The sequence below is a fragment of the Solea solea genome, chromosome 14 (assembly GCF_958295425.1).
Source record: "Solea solea chromosome 14, fSolSol10.1, whole genome shotgun sequence".
Classification (NCBI taxonomy): domain Eukaryota; kingdom Metazoa; phylum Chordata; class Actinopteri; order Pleuronectiformes; family Soleidae; genus Solea; species Solea solea.
Window position 1 is genome coordinate 14,076,781 of NC_081147.1, and position 11,302 is coordinate 14,088,082.

The window sequence follows — 11,302 nt, forward strand, 5'->3', positions numbered from 1 at the left end:
ACCCCCTTCGAAAAGTACCATTTTAAACAATATCTCAATGAAAACAAAAACAATTTGCAAAATGTTGACAAGACTAAGTTTTATTTAACATCTGTTTAACTTATAACTTGAAAGTAAGGATAATAATATAACTTAGAGAACAAAATGTATAGTTTTACTCAAATTGGGGTGATGCAAAAATGAGTACACCCCACTGAAAGTCTCTGTAACAAGGCTAAATTTTAGACTACAAATGTCCAGTTTAACAATAATCAACCACAGGTGAGTCTAACTATTCATCACACAGGTGTCCAGCAGACAGTTGACTATAAACCCCTTCCCATTTCATGTTGTTAGCAATGGCACCACATGGAAGAGAAATGTCTCAAGACTTGAGAAAGAAAATAATTTCTTTAGACCGCAAAGGTGAAGGTTACAAGAAGATCAGCAAAGCTTTACTTATCAGTCAGAATACTGTAGCAAAAGTGGTAGAAAAATTTAAAAAAGATGGAACTGCAACCATCTCACAGAGACGTCCAGGTCGTCCACGGACGTTAACACCTCGACAGGAGCGTCTCCTGATGAGAAGGGTCAAAGAAAATCGGCATGCAAGTTCACTGCAGTTATCCAAGGAAGTAGAAAGCCAAACTGGGGTGACTATTTCCCGTGACACAATATGGCATACACTGCAGAGGAATGGCATGCATGGGTGCCGTCCCAACGGAAGCCTCTCCTAAAGCCCAGGCACATAAAAACCCGCCTAGAGTTTGCCAGGGCCCATGCTGACAAAGATGAAGACTACTGGGACTCTGTACTTTGGAGTGATGAGACCAAGATAAATGTTTTTGGAACTGATGGCTTCAAAACTGTATGGCGTCGCAAAGGTGAGGAATTCAAAGAAAAATGCACGGTGCCTACAGTGAAACATGGTGGTGGCAGTGTCCTTATGTGGGGTTGCATGAGTGCTGCTGGTGTCTTGGAGCTGCGTTTCAGTGATGGCATCATGAATTCACAGATGTTTTGCTCTATACTGAAAGAAAAGATGCTACCATCACTCCGTGCCTTTGGTCGTAGTGCACTTTTCCAACATGACAATGATCCTAAACACACATCGTAGGCCACTGTTGGATTTCTGAAGAAGAACAGGGTAAAAGTGATTCAGTAGCCAAGTATGTCTCCTGATCTGAACCCAATTGAACACCTATGGGGAATTCTGAAGAGTTGAGGATTACTCTCCATCCAGCATCCAGTCTCTAAAAGAGATAATTCTTGAATGGAAAAAGATTGATGTAGCAAAATGTTTCCAACTTGTTCATTCCATGCCTAGAAGACTTGCTGCCGTCATTAAAAATCATGGAGGCCATACAAAGTACTAGGTTTAGTCGTTTTTGTTGTGGGGTGTACTCATTTTTGCATCGCCCTTATTTCAGTAAAACTGAAAAATGTGTAATCTAAGTTATGTTATTGAACTTACTTTCATGTTTTAAGTTTAACAGATGTTATATAAACTTATATATATTCAACATTTTGAGAATAGTTTTTGTGTTCATTGAGATATTGTTTAAAATAGTACTTTTCAAAGGGGGTGTACTCATTTACGCTGAGCACTGTATATATATCCATGTGCACAAGGACAGTTGCACACAGTATGAGTGCCTAGGAATTGTTTTGTGTAGGTTTCTGGAGTCAGCAGTTTTAAAACAAATGGTAGGCCTAATCACCTCATTAATAATAATAAACAATCCAACAAAGAAAGCTTTAAGATGTGTACAAATTATATACAGTCAAATACTATAAAATACTACAGTATACTTACAGATTTTTTTAAAATCAGTTGACGTTTCAGTCCACTAGATGGTGCCAAGTGTTCACTCTCACTAGAGCTGTAGCGTGAATATATCGCAATATGCAATATTGTGATAACATCACATGATGTGTTAAATATTGTGATAATATCCTATTGCGATAATATCCTATTGCGGTGTCTCTGGAGATTCCCATTCCTATAAAATGCAGTCAAATACTATCAAATACAACCAAATTAAACATACTGGAAGTATATAACACATTTTAGAGTTATACTGCACTTGTTCGGATATATTGTCTTTATAATCTAATGTCATTTGCCATCAGTGTGAATCTTGAAATAAAAAAGCACAGAATCTGGACTTTGACAGTGACCAAATGTGACAAAAATTAAGTCTTCTCAAACATGGACTGAACAATTATGACCTTTGTGTTTAAATACCTTGTTATTGTGGATTTTAAAAAAATAAATAAAAGAGGGAGAACAATGACGGCAGTTTGTTATGTTATAGTAAAAAAAAAAAAGTCACTCCTTCAGGGTCTGTAACTGTTGATTATGCTTTTTTATTAACTTCCATTATCTTGTAAATGAGTTTTCAAAAATCCACATACCTGCAGCATCAATCCTTGAACACTTGCTCAGGTACATATAAGCGACTTCGCAGTTGTTGTCAATATAATGTGATCCAATGAAAATGGCTCTTTGCAGCCATTTTGACCTGTTTTTGCAAGGAGAAGCACAGGTTTAACTGATCACACAATGGTTCTGTTCAGGTCATATAAGTCAGCATAGATGCAGAAACACCACCACCATCACCATCTGTCCCCTGCATCTCCCCTGTCTCAGTGCCTGCCTTGGTTTGTGATGGTGATTTGACAATGTGTCATTGAAACATTATTAGAGCTTCTATTATCATATGAACAGCGAAATCCAAAATTAAAGTATAAACTACCTTTCCACGTGTGTCCTGTAGTTGTAATGTAGACATTGAAGGCCACTCTTAAGAACCACTGTTGGATTTGGAGTCATGGAGGGCCCTTATCAGTATAGGTATGACAGGCTCACTCTAATGAAACACAGTGATGCCTTGCTCCAGGAAAACATTGCTTTGTTTCTGCAGTAAGATCCTGTTGTGAGAATATTAAGTAGTTAAGTAGTATATTAAAGTTGATGTTTTGTTGAGCAGGTGTTCTAACTAAAATGGGTACAATGTGTATTTTAGTAACAGTGGAGTACAATTACATTGGAGAGAAAGGAACACCACATGCCATTGTTATGTTTCATTATTTTAGGATCATGTTAAAAAATAAATAAATAAAAAATTAAAATTAAATTAAACAGAAGCATTTAAAAAAAAAAGAAAGCCCAAATACAAACAGGCACAGACAATATCAGTCATATAAGGATATGCACACTATTTCATTTGCTATGAGAGGTAAAAAAAGTAATTAATAATATGCACATCTGGATAAAGCATCATGGCTTGTGTACAGAATACATGGTGGAAGGTTTGTAGCATAACAACTTTAATTCAGAGGTTAGTTTCGTTTAACACCCAGTTAACATACTGCACTGGGTAGGTCACAGAACAAGGCCAGATCTAAAGTGTGGCCTAAGAGGGAACATACATTTCATTTACATGTTTATGGATTTCAAGAATGACAACGTCTTGCATTCATCGTGGTATAGACATCAAACAGTGAAACAAGAAACATGACGGGGTGGCATTAACTGTGATGCACTTCTTCTTCCTTCCGCCAGTGTTTCTGTTCAGCAACAGTGCTATTAAAATCTATACAAATTCTACAGAAAATTAAATGAACTTCAACACATTTTAAAATATAATAAGTCCTCAATTAAGATTTTAGCCATTAACAAGTTTTAAAGAATAGCATGTGTTTATATCATGGTTTAAAAATTGCTACTTTCATTTTCGCAGGTATTGCACACTGACATGAGGGAAAGCACAGTAAACCATCCTGACTTACAAGGATACTGGGGAAATTAAATATATATATATTTTTTCCAGACTTGGTAATCTTCAACAACCAAACAATAAAAAAATCATCACCTGTTAATTGAGGTCGAGTTGACATTGCAGTTAAAGTCAATTTCTGGTCCTTTTACTAAATTACCTTAAGAGAAAATCAGTTGTTAAATGAAGCCAAGCTTTTCTGAAGGTGGCAAAATTAAGAAACCGACAGGTAGCTAATGGATGTCAGCACAAAATGATTGTAAAAATCCACATGCAATAAAAAAAGAAAAATAAACTTCTTGGTGGAAAAAGTGGTGGAAATAAAGCAAAAGTTTAAATGTCTGATGATTCATCATGCCTGCAAGTATAGTTTTGCCATTAGGATTATTCACATGCCAACAACTTGATTTCAAATCCAATATCTACGACCAATATTAAGACAACCATGATGAATATGGCTCATTTGTTTTATTAATCAAAGTTGTTGAGATTCCAGATTAAAGGTGTGCTATCCAAAAGTAACCTAGCTGAATTTGTCTTTCCCTTTATTATAGTACATTATACGTTCTGTTTTTTTTTTTATAATTCAGTATGGACTGGGAATTTTAAGAGTATAATATACGCCCCCTCCAAAATGCTTTGTTCTTTTCAGGTAACCAAATGAAGAAGTACAAGTCACATTGTAAATGGCAAACCAATTAACATTCATTGGACATCACAATCTCTAAATAATTCTGCTGTGTACACCAATGCCACCAACTTGTTAAACAACAAATTTCGATGCCATGACAGATTGATTGAGACCAACACTAACCTAATATTCATGAGATAATTTACAATCCAAAACCAATTTGATGATACAAAGTATGATTCAAAATTATTTTTACAAGCTTATTTACAGCTAATACTTTGAACTGGTGAAACTACATATTGTACCAATACTCAACTTATGGTATAGAAAAGGTGCCAGTTGGGAGCCAATACAAAAGAAATTGAAGTGCCTGAACTACCTGCAGGTGTGCAGAATTTATAACCGGGGATTGTTTATTCAGTACAGATCTGCTTGTGCACATGATTAGGTACAGTGCAAAAAAAACTGCTTGGTCACTAAATGTTGATTCAAACAGCATGCAATGCTTGTGTGTAACTTTGGACTGCATTAATAAGAGTCTTACTAGAGAAAGAATATGTCCTGACATCGCTGTATGGAGCACCTCATATCCAACCTGCAAATGCATTATGATCAAACTCACAAATGGTATGAAAGAAATACATTTCAACAGTGGAGACACTTTTCCTCAAAAGCATCTCATGGACTCGGGATATAAGATTATTTAAGCTGAGACAAAAGGCCCACAGTCTGTATACATCTACACCACACTTTCTCGATTGGCTGAGACCAGTACAGCTCTGCGGCAGATGGGGCAGGTGGAGTTTTCAGACAGCCAGCGATCAATGCAGTGCACATGGTACTCATGAGAACATGGAAGCTTACGTAGCTTGTTACCTTCTGCATACTCAGTTATGCAGACACTGCAGGTTTTCAAGGCATCGTTCTCGCCAAAGTTGCGCATGGAGAGGTTGTCAATCTGCTCTTTAGTGAGCCCTTGGGGCTGATCATCGTCATCATCATTTAGGAGAAAGAAGTGGGCAAGCCGCAGGAAGGGCAGTGAGCTGGGCTCCTCTAGGCTAACTGGTGGCCGAGATCGAGCCCTGCCACCAGAGGCAGGTGGTCCAGTGGCGAGGGCCTCAACCACATCAGGCTCAACTGTCCTTGCTGTTACTCCAGCGGCCACAGGTGATCCACCAACATCAGCAACGGGTGCAGTAGCAGCAGGTGCAGCAGGTGCAGCAGCAACGGGTGCAGCAGCAGTGGGTGCAACAGCAGCGGGTGCAGGTGCAGCAGCAGCAGCGGCGGCGGCGGCGGCAGTAGCGGCGGCGACGGCGGCAGCAGCAGCATCGGGGTTGTTTAGGGTTTCACCGAGATCCGTAGGTGTGCTAGCTCCGCGATTTGAATCTGAAGAATCTGAGTGTGAATCCATGAGGTAGCCGAGTTCACCAAAACCAGTCATAATCTGTCTAATCATTGATTGGAGAGCAATTGAGGTTGCCTCTCCCAAACCTGCATCAGAAATTCTTCGGATAGGGATGCGAATGGTGCTGACATAGGTCCTCACACCAGCTCGCTCAGAGCGTGAAAAAGTCCTACGAAAACCACCTCGTTCACTCTCGTAAAGAAATGTGTTGTTTGAGTTCTGGGAACGTGAGCGTGTGCGGCTGGCAATGCTGTCTCTTTGCCAATATTCACCTGGATGTACACGGCGCACCTGAAGATCAAACATTATAGTTGGGGGGCGCCGTCCTGCTGCACCACCTTCTCCACCACCTTCGCCACCGCCTTCGCCACCGCCTTCTCCACCACCACCTTCTCCTTCCTGAGGTTCAACGTTATGGACCTCTGGGACAGATTCTGAACTAGCCCTAGGTGGCTGAACATCACTGTCAGCTGTGCTTTGCCTGGAAAGAACATGTTGTCGAGTCCGTGAACTACCCTCCATTTGAGGCACAGGGGGAGAAGTGGTAGCAGTGTTAGAGCCTTGTGAGGTGTGAGCCTGACGAGCATTTCCAAGACCATCTAGCTGATCCAAGCTGAGAGGGGAGCGGCTCCTGGCTGCACGAGCTCTGGTCCTGCGTGGTTCTGGACTGTGGCTTCGGGGTCTCCTTTGTCCTCTGCGTGGAGAAGGAGAAAGCGGGGGTTGTATCGGCACAGGAGCAGGTGAGCTGGGAGATTCTTCTAAAATCTCTTGTGAAACAACCTCTTCTAGTTCAGGCTCAGTTTCTACTATGACAGCCAACTCCTCTACCACTGGTTCTTCCACCACTTCTGTCTCCATGGGAACCTGTGGTTCAGCATTTGCAGCCACCTCTTGACCCTCTGGAGACTCTTGCTCCCCTTCAGCAGCTGCCTGTTGTTCTGCCAGGTTGCGGTTAACACTGATTTCGAGGCTGAAGCGAAAATCACCACTGTTTGGGTTGGTCTGGCTTACAGCCCGCCATGATTGATTTCCACGATGACCAGTTCTGGTTGTGTTGCCTGTGCGCCTCACTGTGTTCAGCCAGTCAAGTAGACTATCACCATTAGCAGGATCCTCTGAGTTTTCTGGTTGCACTGAAATTCAGCAGAAGAAACAGGTGACAATCATATCAAAATGTCATAGAATGTTTACAGAAATAAAGAGAAGAATTGGCAAACCTACCAACTGGCTCTTCTCCAGTTTCTGTACCAGGATTGTTATTCGGCTGTTCTGGACCATCTTTGATTTGCTGAAGTCTGTTAAACAACTCATCCTCTGTTACCTCTCCTGAAAAAAATAACAATCACAGATATTAAAATAAGAAAAGGGAAAAAGAAAATCATACATTTCTTTCCCATTGGATATAAAGAGTTTTGTTCCTCTTCACAAGTCTGACCACCAGCATTAGCTGAGAAAGAAACCCTGCAGGTACCAGGCAGGGATTGATGGTTTTAACAACAACACACATTTTCTTATTTAGTGCACTAACCATTGGTAGATTGACAAGTAACAACTACACATCTGGCAGGTAGAAGTGTCATGTAAAATGTGTGTCTGTAGTAAAAAGTACACATGTCAATAAAGAAAGGCCCATAAATCTGTCTTCAAATACATCAACAGGACAATACTGAAAACCTCCAGACTTACCAGGGCATGTCACTGTCCATTCAATGCCCTCTCCTTGCTGGGTGCTCCACTAAAGGACGCTCCAAATTTACATTCCCCCTCTCACTGTCCTGGGACAGAAAGGGATTGCCTTCTTTAGTAGGCTGTTAAAGTTTATAATGCCTTTCATTGTACTGAGCATGTAGAAATGTGTGCAGATGAATGAGGACATCTTTTTTAACCAAAAGGCCACAAAAAACACATGTTCATCAACTAAATCTAAAAGTTTGCAAGGACATGCCAGCAGTTTGTCAAAACACTGAAATTTACAGATTAACCCTACTGGGTGACAGATTAACCCTACTGGGTGACATCTAATGTGCACACACCAGAAACAAAGTGCAAAATAAAACTTTTGATATTATTTGGTACAACCCCAACAGTTGACTTCATGATTCATGATTAGGGCTGCAACGATTAATAAATTATGATATAAAATGTCAGAACATTTTGAAATATTGATCGACATTTTACAACATTTTCTGGACCACACAGCTAATCAATTAATCAAGCAAATGATGAGCACATTGAAACTTTGCAGCATATGCAACTTGACCTCATTTCATGTCATGTTTGGGGGTTTGTTAGGTAAAAATCTGAAACTCATAAACTAAAAGATGATCTTGATTACATTTTCTGGGGACTTACTGTAGGTTAAGGCCAAATTAAGATGTTTCAAACTTAGTGGTGATAGACAGATACCATTTGCAATTGTTTTAAGTAATTGTAAACTTTGTGAGATAGGGAAGTGTGTCAACATTGTGGGGAACTGAGTGGCCTTGGCAAAGCTTTGCACTCTTCAAGTACTTTCTTGAGGTACCCTGTGTGCGAAAGACATCATGGTCGCAAGTTCAACTCCACCCCTGGCTGAATGTACTCAATTCCATTGTAAGTCGCTTTGGATAAAAGTGTCTGCTAAATGACATGTAATGTAATGATACTCAGCCATGCTCATTTCATATTAAAACTAACAACCCTATGTTTTCCACAGCCACAGCCAAATAACTTTCACAAAACCTATCACTGCTAAAATCCTATTAGAGATTTATTACCTGGGGTTCCCAAGAGATTGTTGTCTCTCATGAGACGATAGTCCTCATCACTGAGATTGTTGACAAACTGGTAGAAGGCCTCCTCCCTGTCCAGGCGGTCCAACTGCCTTCTACGCTGTGACTCTGATTGGCCACTGCCACCCTGCTCCATACTGTCAGACCCTTCCATTGATTCAGAAGGGAAGGAGACCAAGGCTGTTCTCCACACTTCAGCAAGACCCAAATGCTGCAGCAGGGGAAAAACAGTTCAGATGAATTAACATTTGAATAACAGACGTTTTTGCCCAACTAGCTCAATCTTGGTCTAATGTTCACAAGTGTACCTAGTAAGAACCTCTGTGACTAAAATAGGTAACATGCAAAATTATTAAATACCAATTATCATTAAGAAAATCATATTACACAACTTCACATATTTACACTGTACACTTGTCTATGATTACTACACTGTCAAATCAGTTATTGTCGATGTGAAATTAGGAAGAAACTTGGGTCAAAACACAGCTCACAATGCAACAAACTACATGTCTGAGGGAAACATGGAGCCGGTCGCCAGTGAACAGGTTTCATGTCTCCTGGTTACAAACCGGAGAGACGACCCGCTGTAGATAAACAACCGTCCTTTACCGTAACCGACTTCACAGTAACACATTGCAGAATGTTGTCGTTCAATAGCTGTAAATAACGGTCAATTATTTGATGGTTTAACCGTTTCAAAATCCCATGGGAAAGCAGTATGTTGGTCAAAGTCGAGATAAAAACAAAATGGCATCATCTAGCTTAGCTTGCCTTAGCCAGCAATTAGCATCGTACACTAACAACACTAGATATGAAAAAGCAGTGTATTTGAGGCATATGGAACAAAACCTACAGAAGCCAGCGCAGAAGTGTATGTTGTGATGCGATTTATCTCAGACCTACTCAAAGGACCAAACAATCGCATCTGTGTTGAGCGTACGCTAGGGTAAAGCTAGTTAGCTTTCACGTTAAATAGCCGAGTGGCCAACTACATACACAACCAACGAGAAAGCTAATAGCTAGTGCTAACGTAGCCAATAACTTCTTGATAAACAATCCTCAGTTATACTGACATGACGCATACGCACGTAAAGCGCAAATGTCACTGGTAAACAAGGGCCGCGTGTTGCTGTTGAGCACTCATAAAAACTCACAAACTAAACACAAAGGTGTCATTAAAAATACATTACTGTTAGCATTACCGCAAGCTAACTGAGCAAACGACGTCAATCAATGACGTTAAAACCAACCAGTGCCTCAACAAACAGCTAAAAGTAGCTGCCTAGTGCAAAGAAAGACAATCGAAAAAACATCTGTCAACAAATAACTGATACATTACCTCTTCACTGATGTTAGTCACTATGCTATCGTACAACCCAGTCGTTCTTGAAATACTATCAGAAAAACGCTTCACTATCAAGCTAAGTGCGATTTCAGGATTCCATTTTCTTTCTTTTAGGAAAACGTCTGTGATCTTCCGGAAACTGAGGAAGTACCGACGTACACCCTGAGTTTAGTCTGGAAGGTAGACACACAGCACCACACTGGTGTCTACCGCAAGCCGTTTTAACACCTAAGGGCTGATTTACCGGAATTAACATTACATATATATCAGCATCATCATTTTTGACAGATAAATATCCCTTATTTTGATTCGTCAGAATAGGATTGTAGGTTCTTAAAATGGAATTGAGGATAGTCATAGTGTATGTTGTGGATATCTACAACCTAACGATATGTGAAATGACAATTGTGGTTAGGAAAAATATCATTATCTGAAATGTTGTAAATCCTCTCCAGTGTATATAAATGTTACTCAGACTGGAAATTATACACATTGTGGATATCTATGTTCATTTTGATTAGGAAGCATTTATAACATGAGTAACACATAACAAGACTAGATAATAAATGTTAAAATTATTTGCCACAGGAGCCGCTTTAACAGTGAATTGATCTCATTTGGAGCATAATTACTATCAACTGCTGATTTATTAACATATTGTTTCCCACTTTATCCTCCACATGAGGGTCGCAGCCTGTTGGAGCCAATCGCAGCGGACATAGGGCAAAAGGCGGCATACACAATGGACAGGTCACCAGCCCATCAATTTAGAGTAATAACCTCTGCACATTTTTGGACTGTGGAGAACCGGGGGAAACCCCACATACACACAGAGAGAATATGACCTGGGTCTATATGCAGTAAGACAACAGTGCTAGACACTTCTCCGCCATGTGGCCCACTGGTAATATATCATTCTTAAAATCCTTCTTACTAAAACCATAATTTGTATGTACAGATAAGGTGTGTAAGTTAGAGTTTCCACAGTCATTTGCAAAACATCTTTTCAAGTCTGTGGTCAGTTCCTTTACATCTAAGTTCATTCTTTAAATGCTTTAATTCTGTTGTTAAAAAAAACACGCTGATGAATGTTTCCTGATGATTTGTAGAGATGGGTTCAGATTTGTTTATCCCAGATTTATTCTGTTGATCATGCATTCTTCTCCCCTGTTATTCCCCTACAGCTTTCCCTCACCAATATAAATGCCTTCCTTTATTATCCTTTTGGTAAGACCATCCACATCTAATTTCCCATGATGCCCCACCTGTGCTGGTTACCTATAAAAACTGTACTTTAGTTTCCAGCCAAATCATTCTATGTAGATATGTCTTAAAGGACATCATGCCTGCATTAAAACGATCTGCACCATGGGACACTAACACAAG

At 40.0% G+C, this 11,302-nt stretch overlaps 1 protein-coding gene across 1 annotated transcript; it reads right to left on the reverse strand.

Annotated features, from left to right (window-relative positions):
- Window positions 1-3,295: 3,295 nt before the first annotated feature.
- rlim (ring finger protein, LIM domain interacting) lies at window positions 3,296-10,073 on the reverse strand. Its single transcript, XM_058650235.1, has 4 exons — window positions 9,911-10,073; window positions 8,554-8,779; window positions 7,019-7,123; window positions 3,296-6,930 (listed from the first exon to the last, which is right to left on the reverse strand). The coding sequence occupies exons 2-4, from the start codon at window positions 8,720-8,722 to the stop codon at window positions 5,132-5,134; spliced, it is 2,073 nt and encodes a 690-aa protein (XP_058506218.1). The 5' UTR covers window positions 8,723-8,779; window positions 9,911-10,073; the 3' UTR covers window positions 3,296-5,131.
- Between the last annotated feature and the right edge of the window lie 1,229 nt (window positions 10,074-11,302).

Bases quoted from the DNA above. Each gene is read 5' to 3' on its own strand.
- rlim (XM_058650235.1), bottom strand. From the start codon at position 8,722: ATGGAAGGGTCTGACAGTATGGAGCAGGGTGGCAGTGGCCAATCAGAG. The intron at 7,124-8,553 runs GTAATAAATCTC...TATTTTTTTCAG, and splicing joins CAATCTCTTGGGAACCCCAG to GAGAGGTAACAGAGGATGAG. The intron at 6,931-7,018 runs GTAGGTTTGCCA...GCTGAATTTCAG, and splicing joins AACTGGAGAAGAGCCAGTTG to TGCAACCAGAAAACTCAGAG.